The following is a 25,391-nucleotide window of genomic DNA, read 5'->3' on the forward strand; positions in this document are numbered from 1 at the left end:
GATACTGAGATGATTAAATCCAATACAATTAAATGTATGCATGACCAAGCTGTACTGAAAGCACATGCACGCTTCTGTATGCCTGCCAGCTCCTCCAAATGCTGGGAAGCAGTGCACCAATCAGAAGATCTCAATGCAAGAGCACCACTCCGCTGTCTATGCTAAGGATGGAGACATCAGTCTAGGCTTAGAGCCGAGTATAATTAGATCTGTACTTTGTGCTAAAAAAAAAAAGTTCAACTGATGAATTTAAAGGTAGACTGAAGTCAAAATTAAAGTTTCACGATTCAGATAGTGCATGCAAACTGACATAAACTTCCCAGTGTACTTCTATTATAAAAATGTGCACAATCTTTGTATACACACTTTAAGGCACCAGCCCCTACTGAGAATGTACAAGAGTTGACAGTACATACGTATATACATCTGTGGTTGGCTGAGGACTGTCACATGATACAGGGCAGGGAAAATTGAAGTAACTGTAATCTTTTAGAAAAACAGAATTTATGTTTACCTGATAAATTTCTTTCTCCTACGGTGTATCCGGTCCACGGCTTCATCCTTACTTGTGGGATATTCTCAATCCCTACATGAAGTGGCAAAGAGAGCACACAGCAGAGCTGTCCATATAGCTCCCCTCAGGCTCCGCCCCCCCAGTCATTCGACCGACGGTTAGGAGAAAAAGGAGAACCATAGGGTGCAGTGGTGACTGTAGTTTACAAAAATAAATTTAAACCTGACTAAAATGCCAGGGTGGGCCGTGGACCGGATACACCGTAGGAGAAAGAAATTTATCAGGTAAACATAAATTGTTTTCTCCTACATTGGTGTATCCGGTCCACGGCTTCATCCTTACTTGTGGGAACCAATACCAAAGCTTTAGGACACGGATGAAGGGAGGGAACAAGTCAGGTAACCTAAACGGAAGGCACCACTGCTTGTAAAACCTTTCTCCCAAAAATAGCCTCCGAAGAAGCAAAAGTATCGAATTTGTAAAATTTGGCAAATGTATGCAGTGAAGACCAAGTCGCTGCCTTACAGATCTGTTCAACAGAAGCCTCATTCTTGAAAGCCCATGTGGAAGCCACATCTCTAGTAGAGTGAGCTGTAATTCGTTCAGGAGGCTGCCTTCCAGCAGTCTCATAAGCCAACCAGATGATGCTTTTCAGCCAGAAAGACAGAGAGGTCGCAGTCGCCTTTTGACCTCTCCTCTTGCCAGAATAGCTGACAAACAAGGACGATGTTTGTCTGAAGTCTTTAGTTGCTTTTAGATAAAACTTTAAAGCACGAACCACATCAAGATTGTGTAACAGACGTTCCTTGTTAGAAACTGGATTAGGACACAGAGAAGGAACAACTATTTCCTGGTTAATATTCTTATTGGAAACCACTTTTGGAAGAAAACCAGGTTTGGTACGTAAAACGACCTTATCTGTATGAAACACCAGATAGGGTGAATTACACTGCAAAGCAGACAATTCAGAAACTCTTCTAGCAGAAGAAATAGCTACTAAAAACAAAACTTTCCAAGATAGTAACTTAATATCTATGGAATGTAGAGGTTCAAACGGAACCCCTTGAAGAACAGAAAGAACTAAATTTAGACTGCATGGAGGAGCCACAGGTCTGTAGACAGGCTTGATTCTGACTAAAGCCTGTACAAACGCCTGAATATCTGGCATGGCTGCCAGACGCTTGTGTAACAAAACAGACAGAGCAGATATCTGTCCTTTTAAGGAACTAGCTGACAGACCTTTCTCCAATCCTTCTTGGAGAAAAGATAGTATCCTTGGAATCCTAATCTTACTCCATGAGTAACCCTTGGATTCGCACCAGCAAAGATATTTACGCCATATCTTATGGTAAATTTTCCTGGTGACAGGCTTTCTAGCCGGGATCAGAGTATCTATAACTGATTCCGAAAACCCACGCTTAGCTAGAATCAAGCGTTCAATCTCCAAGCAGTCAGTTGCAGAGAAACTAGGTTTGGATGTTCGAATGGACCTTGAATTAGAAGGTCCTGCCTCAAAAGGTAGCTTCCATGGTGGAACCGATCACATATTCACCAGGTCTGCATACCAAGTCCTGCGTGGCCACGCAGGAGCTATCAGAATTACCGAAGCCTTCTCCTGTTTGATCCTGGCTACTAGCCGGGGGAGAAGGGGAAACGGTGGAAAGACCTAAGCTAGATTGAACGACCAAGGCGCTACTAAGGCATCTACCAATGTCGCCTTGGGATCCCTGGACCTGGACCCGTAACGTGGAACTTTGGAGTTCTGACGTGACGCCATCAGACCCAGATCTGGAATGCCCCATAGTTAAGTTAACTGAGCAAATACCTCCGGGTGAAGTTCCCACTCCCCCGGATGGAAAGTCTGACGACTCAGATAATCCGCTTCCCAGTTGATGTACGCTACAGTCGTCATGTTGTCCGACTGAAATCTGATGAATTTGGCCTCCGCTAGTTGAGGACAAGCCTGGAGCGCACTGAATATCGCTCTCAATTCCAAAATGTTTATCGGGAGAAGAGATTCTTCCCGAGACCATAGGCCCTGAGCCTTCAGGGACTCCCAGACCGCGCCCCAGCCTAAGAGGCTAGCGTCGGTCGTGACAATGATCCACTCCAGTCTGCGGAAACTGATTCCCTGAGACAGGTGATCCTGAGACAACCACCAGAGGAGTGAGTCTCTGGTTTTCTGGTCCATTTGAATCTGGGGAGACAAATCTGCATTATCCCCATTCCACTGTCTGAGCATGCACAGTTGCAATGGTCTTAAATGAATCCGAGCAAAGGGAACCACGTCCATTGCCGCAACCATTAGTCCTATTACCTCCATGAACTGAGCTATGGAGGGTTGTGGAATGGATTGAAGAACTTGAGAAGTGTTCAAAAGTTTTAACTTCCTGACCTCTGTCAGAAAGATCTTCATTTCTATTATTGTTCCCAGGAAGGGAACCCTTGTGAACGGGAACAGAGAACTTTTTTCTATGTTCACCTTCCACCCGTGAGACCTTAGAAAGGCTAGAACAATGTCCGTATGAGCCTTTGCTTTGTGAAAGGACGGCGCTTGTATTAAAATGTTGTCTAGGTAAGGTGCTACTGCAATGCCCCTTGGCCTTAGCACCGCTAGAAGGGACCCTAGCACCTTTGTGAAAATTCTGGGAGCAGTGGCCAATCCGAAGGGAAGGGCCACGAACTGGTAATGCTTGTCCAGAAAGGCGAACCTCAGGAACTGATGGTGATCTTTGTGGATAGGAATATGCAGGTACGCATCCTTTAAGTCCACGGTAGTCATATATTGACCCTCCTGGATCATTGGTAAAATTGTCCGAATGGTTTCCATTTTGAATGATGGAACTCTGAGGAATTTGTTTAGGATTTTTAAGTCCAGAATTGACCTGAAAGTTCCTTCCTTTTTGGGAACTACAAACAGGTTTGAGTATAATCCCAGTCCTTGTTCTGCTATTGGAACTGGGTGTATCACTCCCATTTTTAAAAGGTCTTCTACGCAATGTAAGAATGCCTGTCTCTTTATCTGGTCAAAAGATAAGCGAGACATGTGGAACCTTCCCCTTGGAGGAAGGTCCTTGAACTCTAGAAGATACCCCTGAGAGACAATTTCTAGTGCCCAGGGGTCCGGAACATCTCTTGCCCAAGCCTGAGCAAAGAGAGAAAGTCTGCCCCCTACTAGATCCGGTCCCGGATCGGGGGCTACCCCTTCATGCTGTCTTGGTATCAGCAGCAGGCTTCTTGGCCTGTTTACCCTTGTTTTAGCCTTGCAATGGTTTCCATGCTGGTTTGGGCTGGGATGCGTTACCCTCTTGCCTAGTGGCTGTAGAGGTAGAAGCCGGTCCGTTCCTGAAATTGCGAAAGGAACGAAAATTTGACTTATTTTTAGCTTTGAAAGGTCTATCCTGTGGAAGGGCATGGCCCTTTCCCCCAGTGATATCTGAAATAATTTCTTTCAACTCTGGCCCGAATAGGGTCTTACCCTTGAAAGGAATATTAAGCAATTTTGTTTTGGACGACACATCCGCCAACCAAGATTTTAACCAAAGCGCTCTGCGTGCCACGATTGCGAAACCAGAATTTTTCGCCACTAATTTAGCTAACTGCAAAGCGGCATCTGTAATGAAAGAATTAGCCAACTTCAGGGCGCGAATTCTGTCCATGACTTCATCATAAGAAGTCTCCTTCTGGAGCGAGTTTTCTAGTTCCTCAAACCAAAAAGCCGCTGCAGTGGTTACAGGAATAATGCAAGAAATTGGTTGAAGAAGAAAACCCTGTTGAACAAAAATTTTCTTAAGTAAACCTTCTAATTTTTTATCCATAGGGTCTTTGAAAGCGCAACTGTCTTCTATTGGTATAGTCGTGCGCTTAGCTAGCGTTGAAACTGCCCCCTCTACCTTAGGGACCGTCTGCCACGCGTCCCTTCTGGGGTCAACAATTGGGAACATTTTCTTAAATATAGGAGGGGAACAAAAGGTACACCTGGCTTCTCCCACTCCTTAGTCACGATATCCGCCACCCTCTTAGGTATCGGAAACGCATCAGTGTGTACTGGGACCTCTAAGAATTTGTCCATTTTACACAATTTTTCTGGGACCACCAAAGGGTCACAATCATCAAGTGTAGCTAGGACCTCCTTAAGTAGGGCGCGGAGGTGTTCAAGCTTAAATTTAAATGCTATGGTATCAGGCTCTACCTGCTGAGAAACTTTTCCTGTGTCAGAAATTTCTCCCTCAGACAGGCCCTCCCTCACCGCCAAGTCAGATTGATGTGAGGGCACTAAATTATCCTCTGCGTCTGCTTGCTCATTTTCTGTATTTAAAACTGAGCAATCACGCTTCCTAGGAAAAGCTGGCAGTTTGGATAAAAATGCTGCGAGAGAATTATCCATTACTGCCGCTAACTGTTGCATAGTAATAGCAATTGGTGCGCTAGATGTACTGGGTATCGCTTGTGCGGGCATAGCTGGTGTTGACACAGAAGGAGAGGATAGCGAGCTATCCTCACTACCTTCAGCTAAAGAATCATCTTGGGCTATATCTTTAAGCGTGATTGTACGGTCCTTGAGCTGTTTGGACGCTATGGCACACTTCACACATAAATTTAATGGGGGAACCACCTTGGCCTTTGAACATACAGAACATAGGCTATCTGAAGGGTTAGACATGTTTGACAGACTTAAACAGAACTTCAATGCAATAAAAATTATTTTTGACAAAAACGTTACTGTGTCTTTAAATAATAAAAGTGCACACTTTATTACTGAAACATCAAAAAACCATCAAATAAACATCCGATTTTAATGAAATTTTCACCACAGTGTCTTAATGCTTTGAAAAGATTGCACACAAATTTTCAGACCAATTAACCCCTTAATGCCCAAACCGGAGCTATAACAGCAGTTAACTGGTTAAAAACACTACAGTACTATGCCACAGCTTCTACTGTGGCCTTTACCTTCCTTAGGGATTATTTAAGTAGGAAATAAGCCTCTCTGAAGTCTTTTCTGATGCCTCTGGACTCCCCACGTGAAGCTGCATGAACTGCCTAGTCAAAACATCTGCGCAATTGAGGCGCGAAAATGAGGCCTCCTCCCTCTTCATTCCAGAGTGGAGGGGCCTTTCTGACTAGATTAGGTGTCCAAATAAGTGCCAGGCACAATATTAAACCCCATAAGTGTTTCAAAGTCTGAAAAAACACCTTATATATACTGAAAACATGCTAAAAAGCAATCGATTAAGCCCACAATAGTGTCAACCAGCATAGAGCCCTTAATATAAGCCATCATTTTATACAGAGTCTAAGAAAAATGGCTTACCTATCCCAGAGGGAATTTCTGACAGTCTTCTAGCATTACATGGTCTTGTTAGAAAAATGACTGATCATACCTGAAGCAGTTAAGCCTGCAAACTGTTCCCCCCAACTGATGTTCTCTGGTATTCAACAGTCCTGCGTGGGAACAGCAATGGATTTTAGTTACTGGTGCTAAAATCATATTCCTCTTAGCAGAAATCTTCATCACTTTCTGCTGCAGAGTAAATAGTATGAGCCGGCACTATTTTAAAATAAACTCTTGATAGAAGAAATAAAAAACTAAAACTAACACCACATACTCTTTACCACCCCTGTGGAGATGCTACTAGTTAGAGCGGCAAAGAGAATGACTGGGGGGGCGGAGCCTGAGGGGAGCTATATGGACAGCTCTGCTGTGTGCTCTCTTTGCCACTTCCTGTAGGGATTGAGAATATCCCACAAGTAAGGATGAAGCCGTGAACCGGATACACCAATGTAGGAGAAAACTACTACACATTTGAAATTCAGAAGAAGTGGTATTACATTTTTTTATGCATCTGTTAATTATGCAATTGTACTGTATTTAATGATCCTTTAAGTAATGCTATGTAGGTATGCTGTTTGGAGAAAGCACTTACCGATGGTTGGCGTATTTGCTGCACTTAATGAAGCAGAAGATGATATTGAAGAGGAGCTTTCTGCACGAGGCAAAGAAGCAGAGGGAGGTGGACTAGTGTTAGATGTTAATGGAGGACTGAACGGTCGTGGCTTCAAAGAAAATTAAAACATATAATCAGTATAATGATCTCCATAAAAGAAACTAGAATGATAAGCTTAGCAATATTTGAAAACGCTCTGTTTAGAAACAGCGCCAGTCAAGGAAATATACCCACACAGACTATTTCATTTTAAATCCACAAGACAAATATCAATGGAAACCCATTTATCATGATAAGCGCATAGGTGTATTTAAAATAAGAACAAAAATAAGAATTGATAGAAAAAGTATGACAAAAAAAAAAAAGGTAAAATGGACGTTGCAGGAACATGCTATATTCAGATGTATGCACAATTTACTGCTCTCTTAAAAATATGCAACACAACAGGCACAGGAGAAAAATAACAAATGAGAATATAGAAAGGAGGCAGATAGGGTAAGGGGTTTGAGATTTTATAGGAGAAGGGCAGATAAAGAATGAATATAACGAGTTGTAGAGTTTGGCAAGGAGGGAAAGAAACAGAGAATAAGGAAATATGAAAAAGCGAACACAGAGAAAATGTGGTGAAGAAATAGGATGAAATAGCAATAAGAAGAGCGAAAAGTAAACAATGGGGAATAGGCAGAGGAAAGATCTTGGAGAAGGATCAAATGGAAAATATAAGGAGGATTGCGACAGGCTAAAATGTAAAATGTATTCTGTCAATCCATTTTATGTTCAGCTATGGAATAACTGATCATCATAAATTATGGCAATGCTAACAAATATTGTGGAAAGCTTGTCACACTTCTAATAGTAAATAAAGAAATCTGAGGAAGCACATGGGCGTATCGCGTCAGATCGTTTGCTTCTGCCTGTACATACTCATTTTCTGTTACCAACAGTAAATAAATAAACTGCTACTAAGTGTTTCAAAGGATACTAGATTGTTCACTTTTCATTGCTCCTCTAATAGTAAAGCAGAACTAACAAGCCATCTGTGACTATCAAGCATTAATATATAGTTTATTTGCATACAATCACAGAAATATACATACCAATTCATTTATTCCGCTAAGTTTCCCTGCGGATAGCTTTGGTCTTGATGCTGGTCTTGGTGGTGGAACAATGGTGCCTACAGAAAGTGGCGTAGTAGGGCGTGCAGGAGGGGACACTGGTAAAGACAACATTATTTTAGTATCACAAATTGACTCATCACACACATGCAAACCACACAACAAACCAGAGATTACTCACTTATAGCTATATTATATGTTTTTACCATAAAATAAAATAACTATGCAATCTGGGGATGTGTACAGTTAATCAAGTAGTTGTAGCAGAGATTGAAACGTCATAATATAAATTTGTGAAATACCTTTACTACGGACAGATGGCAAGCATACTCTGAATAAAATATCAAATCTAAAATAAGATATCTAAAAGTAAGATTATTTTGAGTATTTATTAATCATTAAGAACTAGATTAGAAAGTAAGCAAAATATACTAACTCGGAATTAACTACTAATTGTTTACTACATTTTTAATGAATTAAAACAGTGCTTCACAAATCTATTTAAAAATAGAATATTTAGGAGCCAAACGGTGGTAGTTGTATATATAGATATATAGAGAATAACCCCAAAAATTAGGAGCCAGGGGTAAAATTCTAGAAGTTAGTGGCTCCCTGGCACCTGGGTTTGTCGAGCCCTGAATTAAAATACAGTTACGCTGCATTACAAAATTTAATTAGGTTTATTAACAGAATTAGTTTTAATCACGCAGGTCTAAAAAAAAAATTTCCTCTAAAACCAGTTTTGATTAAAAATTTGCACAGGATATCAAACAGGTAAGACGTGTAAAGTAGTAGAATAACTCATAAAGGTCTTGGATGCTGCAAGAATATATATATATATATATATATATATATATATATATATATATATTGTTTAGTTACACAATTAGGAAAATGCACATATAATGACACAGATCCATAAACAAAGGCAAAACTCACAAAACAAGACCAACATACTTCAAAATGGTTTAAAATTCATGCAGGCAATAAAAAGTAAATTACAAGACAGGTGCAAATATCAAACTGGCCAAGGTAAGTATACAAAAAATAAAATAAAAAATATTTTGGGAGCAATGCACAACAAAACAGCAAAGTCACATTTTGGGAGCTATTCACAACAAAATGCCACCAAGCATGCATGCCATACCATTGTTTATATGGACTGAAGACATTAAGCTAGAGTATAAAGATGAAGATTTTGAAGACCTGGAAGACGTGTTTGAGTTTTCTTCAATAAACACATTATCAGAGAAATAATTGGCATTAGACACACTACTACTTGCTTCAAAAGCACAGTTCCTCTGAGATCTTTCAGACAAAAAATATCTGATATTGTCAACATTCTCAAAATGATGACATTTCTGAAGTCGCTTGCGATTTCCATAGAGCAGCTGCTTAGTGTTCTCATTAAAGGGTTCCCAAGTCTTTTGAGACTGCAATGAGGTAGGTTCTAAGGTCTCAGGTTTTATTGTGTCAAAGTTATGCATAAAATTGTTGCCATATTCCGAGTGTGCTTTATCTCCAGAGTTAAAATTTGAGAAACAGTCAAATAACTCAGACACTAAACTTGAGGGAAAATCTGTGGGAGAGTGAGTGGAGCTCCAAGAGTGCTCCTTTTGTGCAGCTAAAGAGAAATGAAAAGAGACAGTACAGGAGGGCAGCGGTTTAGATCTAGTGAAACTTTTAAGGCTTAACAGAATCGCTTCATAGCACAAATCATAAAATTTATAATCAATAGAGAGGAAAGGAGCAAAAATTATTTATTGTAAGCTTGATGTTGATAATTCAAGATTTTTAATTTATTTAGCCTCTGAGTAAACATAAACCATTACTAATAAACTGCAATGAATGTTCTGTGCCGATTCTCTATAAAATAATAAATATATACCTATAGGTTTAATGGATTTACTTGCTTCCTTGATTTCCATCACAGTGCAACTATCTCTTGACATTAGGTAGAATTTTCCCAGAAGTCTTAGAAACATACTCCTGTCCCCCTACATAAAACTTATTTTTTGGCTGACCATCTAGGATATTTCTGGTAAAAGGAGATCTGTCTCTAAACATGGCTCATAAGACAGACTAATGTTATACACGCTTCATGATATCTCTTGATTTATGAAGCTAATTTATCATAAGAAAACATTGAATTTATATGCGGTAAAAACACCTTAAATTTGTACATAATCAGCCCCAAATATGCAAAATTATGAAAGCATCTAAACTAGTTTTTTAATAAAAATAAAAAGTGTGATTTTTCAATCATGCATTCATTTATACAGTATTCTTGCACAATAAAGGTAGTTCATTCCTACACTTTAAATTCTTCAAAGAAAAAAAATACTACTTGATCTTACAATACTTTATATACACAGAAAGGTCTTGCAAAATTACACTTAACGTGTCATCCAAATCTAAGTGAATCAACATTCAAAACATTCAGACACATTTTAAAATTATTTTAAAAACAAAAAACTATTTATTTATTTTTTTTAAATCAAATGGACAATTGAAGACAAAGTTCCTCCTCCCCACAATACATTTTGAGATAAATTTGCCCATCCCTTATAAGAATAAATAGATGCATACAGTGATCAACAGTCACCTTTAGTCTGCCTTCCTGGCAAACATTCAATACAAGTGTGGCATAGGCTCAGCCCTGCAAATAAAGCACCCAACTCAGTAGGATTGTATAACAGACCAGTTGGCTCAAGGGGAGGTGAGACACAGTAGCCACTATCTTGATAAGATTGGAGCTCCCTGAGAGTAGAGATTAAAGGGACATAATACACTCATTTTTTCTTTGCATATATGTTTTGTAGATCTATTTATATAGACCATAAAGTTTGATTTTTTTTTTAAATGTATAGTTTTGCTTATTATTAAATAACATTGCTCTGCTTTTCAGACTCCTAACCAAGCCCCAAAGTTTGATGTGAATACCGTCAGCTACCTTCTCCAGCTTGCTCTTGTTTGTGTAAAGGGTCTTTTCATATGCAAAAGAAGGGGGAGTGTCTTATTTCCCACTTGCAATGGGCTTTCCAGCTAACTTTTCAACATAGTTAAACTGAGAGTTTCTAAGTAAGTCTTTAAACCGTTTTATCATGGATTTTTATATCAGTATCTGGGCATCTTGTTCTTTATGGTAGTATCCATTACATGCAGTTATATGAAAATGAGTGTATACTGTCCCTTTAAGTAAATAATCTGCAGGCATTGTACTGCTGCAAGAGTGCTACACTGTGAGATGTGGGTACAGCAAGTATATCGTGAGGGAGAGGGCCATACAAAAATGTCTGGCCTTGAAGACAGACTACAATTTTTTCCAACAAATGACATATTACTTCCCAAACCTTCTACAAAAGCTGAATGAAGAGATAATGACCCAGGGAGTAAAAAGCTTCTGTAAAGAAAGAGACAACATATGTGAAATGCCAGAAGCCCATATGTGCATCTGAAAATAATCCTGACCACTGATGTTAATGGGTGCCATATTCAAACTTGCTCTGCTATAACCTGGAAAAAAACCAAAGACTGAATTAGTCAGAGGAAGGAAACACTGAGGTTAAAGGACAGCACCTGCCCATCCTATCCAGAGAATAAAATAAAGCTGAGAACAAAAGTTGGTAGCAGAAAGGAGGATTCTTATTCCCACCAGTAAAGACGGAGCTTCCCTTTATCTAGTCCCTACTTAATGGGACAGTCTCTCTTGGTAAGTAGTAGTAAGCCATGATAAATACCAGAAAATAGACCTTAGGTGTCCAATGTAGGATGTATGACTCTTTCTTCATTGAAGCCCTTCTGTAAGTACCATTATGATGGAAGATGTATTCTAAGGCAAAAATACTGTACAATCATGACAAGAAGTGTATGGGGGGGGCGGTCTTACAGCCATTTTAAAATATTTACATTATATGTAAGCAACTAAGCACTGCATTGCAAAAGATCTGCATGAAAAATTTTTTTAAAGCTATGGTTATTTTGTTAGCTACAATTGCATTGATTTGTTGCCCTGTGGTATATACCCTGAGAAGTCTCGAGTATGCTTATCTAACGTCCTTTGTTAATTAGGGAAAGGTATAAATAAGCTGCTTCATAGAACAAGCAAAAACTACATAGAATGTCACAGAGCCAGATTTCAGGATACGCAACAGTCTCTCTTGGGGCAATAGAATAGAAATATCTAAAAACTTAAAGTGGGATTAAAGTAAAAAAATGGCGAAATAATGAAAATACATTATCATCCAAATGGACTCCTGCATGGACCAACTGATTTGTGCTTGAAGTGGTTCCAGATTGTATCCCAATTACACTAGTAACTGTAGTAAATCACAGTCCAACTGGGCTGCGGGACATTTTTCTCTTCCCAATCATCAACTGAGAAGCAAATTTGACTAGCAGGCAGATGAGTACAAATAATTAAAAACACAAGTAAAGCCAGGAAGAAGTGAAGGGTAAACATTGGGGAGGAGTACAATGAAAGACTTCTTTAAAAAGTTTCCACGTAACTCCAACCAACAAGAAGCTACAGGACGACACGTTCCTAATACATTATCGTGAAAATATGAGGAGAAAAAAACTTTACCTAAACCGAAAACTGACTTTTAAAACATGCTTCAAAATATGGAATTTCTATGTCTGTTTATCATGCATATTTAAGAAAGGGTTTTGTACACTAAAAATGTATCACTATTATAACTATTATTATTATTTGTGCGGCACAACCTTCAGCTACTTTCTCAATGACACAAAACAGTTACATGTAGCAAACCCAATCAGAACCAGTACTGTGGTATATTGCCCATTACCTTCCATGAGGAAAATCCCCTATATAGGTGACTCCAAATTTGGAAAGACCAACTAGTAGTGTAGCATAACAAGATCTTTAACCTTCAGATCAATTGTTACATAAAAACATGCTCTTTAAGAGAACTTAAAGGGACATAATACTCATATGCTAAATCACTTGAAACTGATGCAGTATAACTGTAAAAAGCTGACAGGAAAATATCACCTGAGCATCTCTATGTAAAAAAGGAAGATATTTTACCTCACAATCTCCTCAGCTCAGCAGAGTAAGTTCTGTGTAAAAAGTTATACTCAGCTGCTCCCAGCTGCAGGTAAAAATAAAAAAAAATATGAAGAAATGAACAGCAGCCAATCAGCATCAGCAGTGCTGAGGTCATGAACTCTTACTGTGATCTCATGAGATTTCATAGTAAACTTCCTTTACCTGATTGGTGAAATAATATGAGAGTTCACGATGCTCATCCCCTAAGATGTCCCAGGACAGACACACTAAAATGCTGCTTAGAAATCCTTTACAATAGGAGGTCGCTACTGAGGAACTTTTGAGGTAAAATATCTTTCTTTCTCCTGTTAAGTGTAGTCAGTCCACGGGTCATCATTACTTATGGGATATTAACTCCTCCCCAACAGGAAGTGCAAGAGGATCACCCAAGCAGAGCTGCTATATAGCTCCTCCCCTCTACGTCACACCCAGTCATTCTCTTGCACCCAACTAATAGATAGGATGTGTGAGAGGACTGTGGTGATTAAACTTAGTTTTTTTTATATCTTCAATCAAAAGTTTGTTATTTTAAACGACACCGGAGTGTGTTGTTTCCTTCTCAGGCAGAATTTGAAGAAGAATCTACCTGAGTTTTTTGTATATGATCTTAGCGGACGTAACTAAGATCCGTTTGCTGTTCTCGGCCATTCTGAGGAGTAAGGTAACTTCAGATCAGGGGACAGCGATATTTTCTGGTCAGCTTTTTACAGCTATGCTGCATCACTTTCAAGTGTTTAAACATTTGGGTATTATGGCCCTTTAAGAGAATCAATGTACTTTAATTATATAATCCATATGAAAGATAATCCAAATAAAATGTATGCTTACCTGATAAATTCATTTATTTCATGGTGGTGAGAGTCCATAAGTCATTACTACTGGTATTCAACTCCTTGCCACTAGAGGCAGCAATGATTCCTTAAACTCCATGAGTACTTAATCCCTGCCACCTCTCTTGTATGCTAGTCTTATGTAATGCCAAGCATGGAGAAGTATAAAGGTATGAAAGAACAAAGCAGGGGAAATGAGGTGCAAACTAGAACTGCTACCAGAAAAAAAGATTTAGTGAATTTAGTGAAAATGGGCTGGTCTCACGGACTCTCACCATCATGAAAGAAATATATTTATAAAGGTAAGCATAAATTGTGTTTTCTTTCATAAGGTGGTGCCAGCCCATAAGTTATTACTCATGGGAACTAATACCCAAGATGTTGAGTCCACAAGCAATTTGGGCAAGATAACATTTTTTTATTTATTTTTTTAAAGGCATGCGCCTAATTTCTAGATTCTGCTGCCTGGAGGACTTTCCTTCCAAAAGCCACTTCAGAAGAAGCAAAAACATCAAAGTGATAGAATTTAGTAAAGGTATGTAAGGATGACCATATTGCTGCAGATTTTTTAATAGAAGCCCCATTTTTGAAAGCCTATGAAGTGGAAACTAATCTTGAAGAAAGGGCTGTAAGGCGTCTTGGGGGAGATTTTAAGGCCTCCAAGTAAGCTTTGTGAATCAAGAAATTCAGCCAAGACGCTAAAGAAATGGCCGAGGGATTCTGGCTTTGCATAGACCTGAGAAATGTTTAAAAAAAAAAAAAAAGAGTATTGTGCAAAATCCTTTGTAGCTTGTAAGTAGAATTTGAATGCTCTCAATACATTTAAATTATGTAGGAGCCTCTCTTTAGAATTTTGTGGATTAGGACAAAGAGAAGGAGGATTGATGTTATCAGAAGAAACCACCTTTGGTAAAAAGTCAAATTTAGTCCTTAAAACCTCATCATCTTGTTAAAAACAAAAAACACAACAGATAAGGAGGTTCACAAGCAGACAATTCAGAAACTCTTCTGGGAGAACATATTGCTAAAAGAAACAGTAACTTCCAGACAGAAGCTGGATATCCAAACTATGCATAGGTCAAAAAGAGAGACCTTCAAAACTCTTAGAACCAAATTAATGTTCCAAGGAGAAATTGGTTTAAACATTGGTTATATCTTGAATGTCAGGAAGTTTGGCAATTTTCTTATGGTATAACATAAAAAGCACTGAGATCTGAACTTTGAAAGAACTAGCCGATAATCCCTTATCTAAGACATTTTGTAAAAATTTAAGAATTCTAGGAATTCTGAAGAAACCTTGTTTTTCACACCAGGAAAAAAAAAAAGACTTTTCAAATCTTGTTATAGATTTTTCTTGTAACAGACATTCGAGCCTGAAATCAGGTGTCAACTACAGCATCAGAAAAAGAACTTGATTATAATATTAGGCGTTCATCTCCAAGCCTGCAATTCGAGAGACTCGAGATTTTGATGATTAAAGGGGCCTTGAGACAACAGGTTGTGTCTTAGTGAAAGAGACCACGGAGGACAACTGACATTTGTTCCAGTTCTACTAACTAAATTCTGCGTGGCCAAGCTGGAGCAATCAAGACTTACTGATGAGAGCTTGTTTGATCTACAAATTCCGCCCAGGCATCCCTGAATTTTGCTAAATAACTGGGAAGTTTGTTGTTCAAACAAGAAGCCATCATGACTATCTCTGGTAGATCTTATTTATCCACAAACTGATTGAAATTGGGGAAGAGACCATTCCCCAGAATGAAGGGATTGGCGACTGAGATAATAGACTTCCCAGTTGTTCACATCTGGAATATGGATTGCATAATTTGTACAGAGACTGTTCTCTGCACAAGTTAAAATTTGAGAAACCTCCATCATTAGGGAACTGCGAGTTACCACTTGATTGATAGAGGCCACTGCTGAGACATTGTCTGACTGAAATGCAGATAAGTCTCTGCTTTCAGAAAAGGTCAGCTCTGAAGGGCTCTGAAGATCGCACAAAGTTCCAAGATATTTATTCTAAACCTCCATGTGCTTTCCTGGACCCCCATACTGCACCCCAACTTGAGAAAATTATGTCTGTCATGATTATTGTCCAAGTTAGAAAGACAAAGAATGCCCATAGAGAAATCAACTGCTGATCTATCCACCAGAATAGAGATTGCTTTGTGGTATGAAAAAGCAGCGTGTAGTCCTTGCACCCTTGACTTAGCATGCAAAAGATGAAGAGCTCTCATGTGAAATCGAGCAAATAGAATAGCATCTGATGCTGCAATCATCAACCATAATACTTCCATGGATAGAGATACTGTAGTGTTGGAAATTGACAGAAGAGAACTCTTTGGAACACTGATTCTCCAGCCATGGCTGCGAAGTAACAACAAAAACTATTGGTAGGAGATTTTGCTAAACATAAAAGTGGACCTTGTACCAAACATGTCATCAAGGTATGTAGCCACTAAAATATCTTGAGCTCTTATTACAGACAATAGTCCCCAGAACCTTTGAAAATATTCAGGAACCAGTAGCTAGACCAAATGGTAGAGCAACAAAACTGAAAGTGTTTGTCCTGGTATGCAAATCACAGGAAAGTAAGCATTCTTCAAGTCTATTGTGGACATATTGTCCCTGCTGTACAAGGGGTAGAACAGTCTGACTCATCAGCATTATGAAGGTAGGAACCCTGAAAAACTTTTGTAAAGTTTTCAAATCTAGAAAAGGCCAGAAAGTTACCTCTTTTTTGGGGAACAATAAACAGGATAGAATAAAAACTCTGGCCATGTTCAGGCATAGAAACTGGAACAATTACTCCCGTGAGATCTAGATCCTGAACACATAGAAAAAAGGCTTGAGCCTTTACAGAATTCTTTGGAACACGGGACAGAAGAAAACGTCCCCTGGGCGGATTTGATCTGAAATTCAATCTGTATCCCTGAGAATTTATGTTTAGAACCCAAGGATCAGACTGAAACTAGGCATTCAAATAAAAAAAAAAAAAAAGTGTACCAGAAAATAACCTGGATTGAGGGCCACACCTTCATGCTGACCTTGTAGAGGCAGGAGGCTTTTTTGGGCTGGAATTCCAGGAGGATGTGGAAGAATTCTGTTTTTGTCAAGAGGAGGACCACCTTTTGTTCCTAGATTGATGACAGGAACAAAAAGGTAACTCTGCTTTTTCTTTCCCTTAGAATTCTTGCCCTGAGGGAGAAAAGCTCCTTTACCTCCTCCAGTCACAGAAGAGATTATGGCTTCTAGACCAGGTCCAAACAAAATCTTTCCTTGAAAAGATAGAGATAAAAGTCTAGACTCTGAAACCATGTCAGCTGACTATGACAAACCATAAAGCTCTTCTGGTCAAAAATGTTAAGGTCATATTTTAGGCATTAATTCTTATTATATCAACAATAGCATCAGAAATAAAAACATTTGTGCCCTTAAAATGTTCAAACAGTTTTGTAAATCATCTATAGAATTGTCAAATCAAAATAGTAGAAATCGCAGCAACACAGGCAATACTGATAAGCTATGAAAAATGAAATTTATTCTTACCTGATAAATTTGTTTCTTTCTTGACACGGTGAGTCCACGGATCATCATAATTACTATTGGGATATTCACTCCTGGCCTGCAGGAGGCAGCAAAGAGCACCACAGCCAAAGCTGTTAAATACCACTCCCCTTACCCACAAACCCCAGTCATTCGACCAGCGGTAAAGGAGAAAGGAGAGTAATATAAGGTGCAAAGGTGCCTGAGGTTTATGAAAAAATAAACTGTCTGAAAAACAGGGCGGGGCCATGGACTCACCGTGTCAAGAAAGAAACAAAATTTATCAGGTAAGAATAAATTAAATTTTCTTTCTAATGACACGATGAGTCCACGGATCATCATAAATACTATTGGGAATCAATACCCAAGCTAGAGGACACAGATGATAAGGAAGGGACAAGACAGTTAGCCTAAGCAGAAGGCACCACTGCTTTAAGAACCTTTCTCCCAAAAACAGCCTCAGCAGAAGCAAAAGTATCAAATTTGTAAAATTTAGAAAAAAGGAAATTTATGCTTACCTGATAAATTGATTTATTTTACGATATACCGAGTCCACGGTTTCATCCTTTACTTGTGGGTTATATACCTCCTGCTAACAGGAAGTGGCAAAGAGCACCACAGCAGAGCTGCTATATAGCTCCTCCCCTAACTCCTCCCCCCAGTCATTCGACTGAAGGTATAGGAAGAGAAAGGGAAAGAACCATTAAGGTGCAGAGGTGACTGAAGTTTATATAAAAACATAATTTATGCTTACCTGATAAATTTATTTTTCTTGTGGTGTATCCAGTCCACTGATCATCCATTACTTGTGGGATATTCTCATTCCCAACAGGAAGTTGCAAGAGGACACCCACAGCAGAGCTGTCTATATAGCTCCTCCCCTAACTGCCATATCCAGTCATTCGACCGAAAACAAGCAGAAAAAAGGAGAAACCATAGGGTGCAGTGGTGACTGTAGTTTAAAGTTAAAAAATACCTGCCTTAAAATGACAGGGCGGGCCGTGGACTGGATACACCACAAGAGAAATAAATTTATCAGGTAAGCATAAATTATGTTTTCTCTTGTAAGGTGTATCCAGTCCACAGATCATCCATTACTTGTGGGATACCAATACCAAAGCTAAAGTACACGGATGAAGGGAGGGACAAGGCAGGTACTTAAACGAAAGGTACCACTGCCTGTAAAACCTTTCTCCCAAAAATAACCTCCGAAGAAGCAAAAGTATCAAATTTGTAGAATTTTGAAAAAGTATGAAGCGAAGACCAAGTCGCCGCCTTGAAAATCTGTTCAACAGAAGCCTCATTTTTAAAGGCCCATGTGGAAGCCACAGCTCTAGTAGAATGAGCTGTAATCCTTTCTGGAGGCTGCTGGCCAGAAGTCTCATAGGCTAAGCGGATTATGCTTCTTAGCCAAAAAGAAAGAGGTTGCCGAAGCCTTTTGACCTCTCCTCTGTCCAGAGTAGACAACAAACAAAGCAGATGTTTGACGAAAATCTTTAGTAGCTTGTAAGTAAAACTTTAAAGCACGAACCACGTCCAGATTGTGTAATAGACGTTCCTTCTTTGAAGAAGGATTAGGACACAAAGATGGAACAACAATCTCTTGATTGATATTTTTATTAGATACCACCTTAGGTAACAACCCAGGTTTGGTACGCAGGACTACCTTATCCGCATGGAAGATCAGATAAGGAGAATCACATTGTAAAGCAAATAACTCGGAGACTCTAAGAGCTGAGGAAATAGCTACCAAAAAAAGAACTTTCCAAGATAAAAGTTTGATATCTATGGAATGAAGAGGTTCAAACGGAACTCCTTGAAGAACTTTAAGAACCAGATTTAAGCTCCATGGCGGAGCAACAGGTTTAAACACAGGCTTGATTCTAACTAAAGCCTGACAAAATGTCTGTAACATCTGCCAGACGCTTGTGCAAAAGAATAGACAGGGCAGAAATCTGTCCCTTTAAGGAACTAGCTGACAATCCTTTTTCCAAACCTTCTTGGAGAAAGGATAATATCCTGGGAATCCTGACCTTACTCCATGAGTAACCCTTGGATTCACACCAATAAAGATATTTACGCCATATCTTATGGTAAATTTTCCTGGTGACAGGCTTTCGTGCCTGTATTAAGGTATCAATGACTGACTCAGAGAAGCCACGCTTTGATAACATCAAGCGTTCAATTTCACCACTTCTCTCTTACTACCTCCATGCTTGTTGAGAGTTGCAAGAGAATGACTGGGTATGGCAGTTAGGGGAGGAGCTATATAGACAGCTCTGCTGTGGGTGTCCTCTTGCAACTTCCCGTTGGGAATGAGAATATCCCACAAGTAATGGATGATCCGTGGACTGGATACACCTTACAAGAGAAAAAAAATCCTGTCTCAAAATGACAGGGTGGGCCGTGGACTCGGTATATCGTAAAAGAAATCAATTTATCAGGTAAGCATAAATTTCCTTTTCTTTTACAAGATATACCGAGTCCACGGTTTCATCCTTTACTTGTGGGATACATATACCAAAGCTTTAGGACACCAATACCAAAGCTTTAGGACACGGATGAAAGGGAGGGACAAGACAGGATCCTAAACGGAAGGCACCACTGCTTGAAGCACCTTTCTCCCAAAAATAGCCTCAGAAGAAGCAAAAGTATCAAATCAAAAAGTATGAAGGGAGGACCAAGTCGCAGCCTTACAAATCTGTTCAACAGAAGCATCGTTCTTAAAAGCCCATGTGGAAGCCACAGCTCTAGTGGAATGAGCCGTAATCTTTTCAGGAGGCTGCTGTCCAGCAGTCTCGTATGCCAAACGTATGATGCTTTTCAGCCAAAAAGAAAAAGGTAGCTGTAGCTTTTTGACCTCTACACTTCCCAGAATAAACAACAAACAGAGAAGATGTTTTACGGAAATACTTGGTTGCTTACAAGTAAAACTTCAAAGCACGAACCACGTCTAAGTTATGTAACAGACGCTCCTTCTTAGAAGAAGGATTAGGATACAGAAAAGGAATTTCCCGATTAATATTCTTATTTGAAACAATCTTAGGAAGGAATCCAGGTTTAGTACGCAAAACCACCTTATCAGAATGGAATATAAGATAAGGGGAATCACAGTGCAATGCAGAAAGCTCAGAAACTCGAGCAGAAGAGATAGCAATTAAAAACAAAACTTTCCAAGATAACAGCTTAATATCTATGGAATGCATGGGTTCAAACGGAACCCCTTGAAGAACATTAAGAACTAAATTCAAGTTCCATGGCGGAGCAATCAGTGTAAACACAGACTTGATTCTGATTAAAGCCTGATAAAATGCCTGAACATCTAGGACATCTGCCAGACGCTTGTGAAGCAAAATTGACAAAGCAGAAATTTGTCCCTTCAAGGAACTAGCTGATAATCCCTTCTCCAATCCTTCTTGGATAAAAGACAAAATCCTAGGAATCCTGATCTTACTCCATGAGTAACCCTTGGATTCACACCAATAAAGATATTTATATCTTTATATATATTTATATCTTATGGTAAATTTTTCTAGTGACCGGCTTGCGAGCCTGAATCAGGGTATCAATGACCGGCTCAGAGAAACCCTGTTTAGATAAAATCAAGCGTTCAATCTCCAAGCAGTCAGCTGCAGAGAAGTTAGATTTGGATGTTGGAACGACCTTGAATGAGAAGGTCCTTTCTCAATGGCAGTCTCCACGGTGGCAGAGACGACATGTCCACTAGATCTGCATACCAGGTCCTGCGTGGCCACGCAGGCGCTATTAAAATTACTGAAGCCCTCTCCTGTTTGATTCTGGCAATCACATGAGGAAGGAGAGGAAAAGGTGGAAACACATAAGCCAGGTTGAACGACCAAGGTACTGCTAGAGCATCTATTAGTACAGCCTGGGGATCCCTTGACCTGGACCCATAACGTGGAAGTTTGGCATTCTGTCGAGATGCCATCAGATCCAATTCCGTTGTGCCCCATTGATGAATCAAGGCTTCAAACACCTCCGGATGGAGATCCCACTCCCCTGGATGAAAAGTCTGACGACTTAGAAAATCCGCCTCCCAGTTCTCTACTCCTGGGATATAGATCGCAGACAGATGGCAAGAGTGAGTCTCCGCCCATTGGATTATCTTTGATACTTCTATCATCGCTAGAGAACTCCTTGTTCCCCCCTGATGATTGATATATGCCACAGTCGTGATATTGTCCGACTGGAATCTTATGAATTTGGCCGAAGCCAACTGAGTTGAATATCGCTCTCAGTTCCACAATATTGATTGGTAATTGAGACTCCGCCTGAGTCCACACACCCTGAGCCTTCAGGGAACTCCAGACTGCTACCCAGCCCAGAAGACTGGCGTCCGTTGTTACTATTACCCAAGATGGTCTGCGGAAGCACATCCCTTGGGACAGATTGTCCTGCGACAACCACCACCGAAGAGAGTCTCTGGGCTCTTGATCCAGATTTATCTGAGGAGATAAATTCGCATAATCCCCATTCCACTGACTGAGCATGCACAGTTGTAGTGGTCTTAGATGAAAGCAAGCAAACTGGATGATATCCATTGCCGCTACCATTAGTCCGATGACTTCCATACACTGAGCCACTGATGGCCGCTGAATGGACTGCAGAGCCCTGCAAGTATTTAGAATCTTTGATTTTCTGACTTCTGTCAGAAATATTTTCATATTTTCTGGGTCTATCAGAGTTCCTAGGAATGACCAACCGTCAACCGTGAGTTCACAGAAATGACAACACGATGTCCGTGTGAGATTTGGACAGATGAAATGTTGACGCCTGATTCAGTATATCGTCCAGATAGGGCGCTACTGCTATGCCTCGTGGCCTGAGAACCGCTAGGAGACCCTAGAACCTTTGTGAAGATCCTGGGAGCCGTGGCCAACCCGAAGGGCAGGGCCACAAACTGATAATGTTTGTCCTGATATGCAAATCGCAGGAACTGATGGTGATCCTTGTGGATAGGGAAGTGAAGATGCGCATCCTTCAGGTCCACCGTGGTCATGTATTGACCCTCCTGGATCATAGGCAGAATTTTACGAATAGTCTCCATCTTGAACGATGGGACTCTGAGAAACTTGTTTAGACACTTGAGATCTAAAATCGGTCTGAAGGTTCCCTCTTTTTTGGGAACCACGAAAAGGTTTGAATAGAACCCCTGCCCTTGTTCCCGATCTGGAACTGGGCAAATTAGACCCATGGTGTAGAGGTCTTTTACACAGCGTCTGGTCTACAGACAATCGTAAAAGATGAAATCTTCCCCTTGGGGGGAAGTCTTTGAAATCCAACTGATACCCCTGGGCCACAATTTCAAATACCCAGGGATCCTGTACATCCCTTGCCCCAGCCTGAGCAAAGAAAGAGAGTCTGCCCCCTACTAGATCCGGTCCCGGATTGGGGGCTGCCCCTTCATGCTGTCTTGGTAGCAGCAGCGGGCTTTTTGACTTGTTTACCTTTATTCCAGGTCTGATTAGGTCTCCAGATCACCTTGGATTGCGCAAAGTTCCCTTCCTGCTTAGTGGAGGAAGGGGAAGCAGAGGATGTTCCTTTAAAATTTCGAAAGGAACGAAAACGATTTTGTTTACTCCTCATCTTGAGGGGCTTGTCCTGAGGTAGGGCGTGACCCTTACCTCCAGTAATGTCAGAGATTATTTCCTTCTGTCAGGCCCGAATAGGGTCTTACCCTTGAAGGGAAGTCAAAAGCTTAGATTTAGACGATACGTCAGCCGACCATGACTTTAGCCATAACGCTCTACGTGCTACAATGGCAAAGCCTGCATTTTTCACTGCTAACTTTGCAAGTTGAAAAGCAGCATCCGTCATAAAAGAATTTGCTAGCTTAAGAGCCTTAATTCTGTCTAAAATGTCCTCTAAAGGTGTCTCAACCTTCAGAGACTCTTCCAGGGCGTCAAACCAAAAAGCAGCTGCATTAGTTACTGGAACCATGCAAGCTATAGGCTGTAAGAGAAAACCCTGGTGAACAAAAATTTTCTTTAAAAGACCCTCCAATTTTTTATCCATAGGGTCTTTAAACGCACAACTGTCCTCAATGAGTACAGTTGTACGTTTAGCTAAAGTAGAAATAGCTCCCTCCAGATATGGGAAACATTTTCTTAAAAGTAGGAGGGGGAGAAAATGGTATACAAAGTGTGAGTAATAGTGCGCTAGTGTCAAATGTGAGGCATCAGACTAATACTACTTACTAATAGATTTAGATCCTTCAATCTAAAAAATGTGGAAAAGAAAAAAGCAGAGTTCAGTAAGGGCGCTGTCAGCTAAAGATACCTTAGAAAAAACAGCTAGAAGGACCAAACCATTATGAAGTTAACTACACTTATGTGAAAAATAAAATCTATGCAAGCTACCAATTGTACATAAATATTTAATGAAATTATTACATATAAAATTTATACATATAAAAACTGATATAAAATTGTTCAGTGGTTAGCAGCATCTCTGACATGAACCACTGTTATATAAGTGAGATCCAATAGTTGATATGAAACGAACAAATATATAGAACGGATATCAGTTTAAAGAGCAATAATATCCACTTATTGAATACGATCGTGATAAACCATTTTCTATGTCATCCGTTAGATATGCATATATTTAACAAAGTTATACAGATAAAAAACTTGACTACTGACTGGTTGCAGATAATCTCTAAAATTATTAAAATCAATAGAAAATGTTCATGACCAGCAGACTCATATGCCAAGCGAATAACACTCCTCAACCAATACGAAAGAGAAGTAGCCGTAGCTTTCTGACCTTTAAGTTTCCCAGAAAAAACGACAAATAAAGAAGAAGACTGGCGAAAATCCTTAGTCACCTGCAAATAATATTTCAATGCACGAACTACATCCAGATTGGGCAACAAACGCTCTTTATGAGAAGGATTAGGACACAAAGAAGGAACCACAATTTCCTGATTAATATTCTTATCTGAAACGACTTTGGGAAGAAAACCTAATGCAGTACAAAGTAGTACCTTGTCAGAATGAAAAACAAGAAAAGGAGACCCACATTGCAAAGGCGAAAGCTCCGAAACTCTTCGAGCCGAAGAGATAGCAACCAAAAACAAAACCTTCCAGGTTAACAACTTGATATCCAAAGAATGCATAGGCTCAAACAGAGCCTGTTGAAGAACTCTCAGAACTAAATTAAGACTCAGAGGAGGAGTAGCAAACTTAAACATAGGCCGAATTCTTACCAGGGCCTAACAAAAAGACTGAACATCGGGCACATCCGCCAAACGTTTATGTAACAAAATAGATAAAGCAGAAATTTGACCCTTCGACCCTTCAGAGTACTAGCAGACAAACCTTTCTCCAGACCCTCCTGGAGAAAAGACAAAATTCTAGGAATAGTAACTCTACTCTAAGAGTAGCCCATAGATTCACACCAGTACAGATATTTACGCCATATCCTTTAATAAATCTTTCAAGTCACAGGCTTACACGCCTGAATCATAGTCTCAATAACAGACTCCGAAAAACCCCGCTTAGATAAAATTAAGCGTTCAATCTCCAAGCAGTCAGCTTCAGAGAATCGAGATTTGGATGAAGGAAGGGAGCCTGAAGTAGAAGGTCCTTCCTCAACGGAAGACTCCAAGGTGGAAAGGATGACATCTCCACCAGATCTGCATACCAGATCCTGCGAGGCCACGCCGGTGCAATGAGGATTACCGATGCCCTCTCCTGTCGAATCCGAGCAATAACTCGAGGAAGAAGGGCAAATGGAGGAAACACGTATGCCAGACTAAACTTCCAAGGAACTGCTAGAGCATCTATTAGAACCACTTGAGGATTCCTTGACCTCAAACCGTAATTCGGAAGCTTGGCATTGTGACGAGATCCAATTCCAGTTGACCCCACCTGAGAATCAAACTGGAAAATACCTCCGGATGAAGTTCCCACTCCCCCGGATGGAAACACTGTCTGCTTAGAAAATCCACTTCCCAATTGTCCACCCCTGGAATGTGGATCGCAGACAGACTACAATAGTGAACTTCCGCCCACTGAATAATCCTGGCTACCTCCTTCATCGCCAAAGAACTCTGAGTTCCTCCCTGATGATTGATGTAAGCTACGGACGTTATATTGTCCAACTGGAATCTGATAAACTGGGTTGAAGAAAACGGAGGCCAGGCCAGAAGAGCATTGAAAACTGCTCTCGGTTCTAAGATGTTTATAGGAAGAACCGATTCTTCCAGGGTCCACCGACCCCGAGTCTTCAGAGAACCCCATGCAGCCCCCCAACCCAGCAGACTGGCATCCGTGGTCACAATCATCCAGGAAGGCCGAAAACAGGTTCCCTGGGAGAGACGATCCTGAGACAACCACCACA

The 25,391-nt window shown here is 40.1% G+C and overlaps 1 protein-coding gene across 2 annotated transcripts in view; it reads right to left on the reverse strand.

Moving 5' to 3' along the window:
• Positions 1-25,391, reverse strand: part of FCHO2 (FCH and mu domain containing endocytic adaptor 2) — a 505,609-nt gene that overhangs the window by 190,100 nt on the left and 290,118 nt on the right. Inside the window, exons 17-19 of one of the 2 annotated variants that reach the window (XM_053701433.1) lie at positions 8,725-9,201; positions 7,560-7,675; positions 6,442-6,571 (exon numbers count right to left, since the gene is read on the reverse strand). In XM_053701433.1, the coding sequence (XP_053557408.1) occupies positions 6,442-6,571; positions 7,560-7,675; positions 8,725-9,201 (723 nt within the window). The remainder of the gene's footprint in view (positions 1-6,441; positions 6,572-7,559; positions 7,676-8,724; positions 9,202-25,391) is intronic. The other variant, XM_053701434.1, reaches the window with a different exon arrangement.

This window comes from Bombina bombina, chromosome 2 (genome assembly GCF_027579735.1).
Source record: "Bombina bombina isolate aBomBom1 chromosome 2, aBomBom1.pri, whole genome shotgun sequence".
Classification (NCBI taxonomy): domain Eukaryota; kingdom Metazoa; phylum Chordata; class Amphibia; order Anura; family Bombinatoridae; genus Bombina; species Bombina bombina.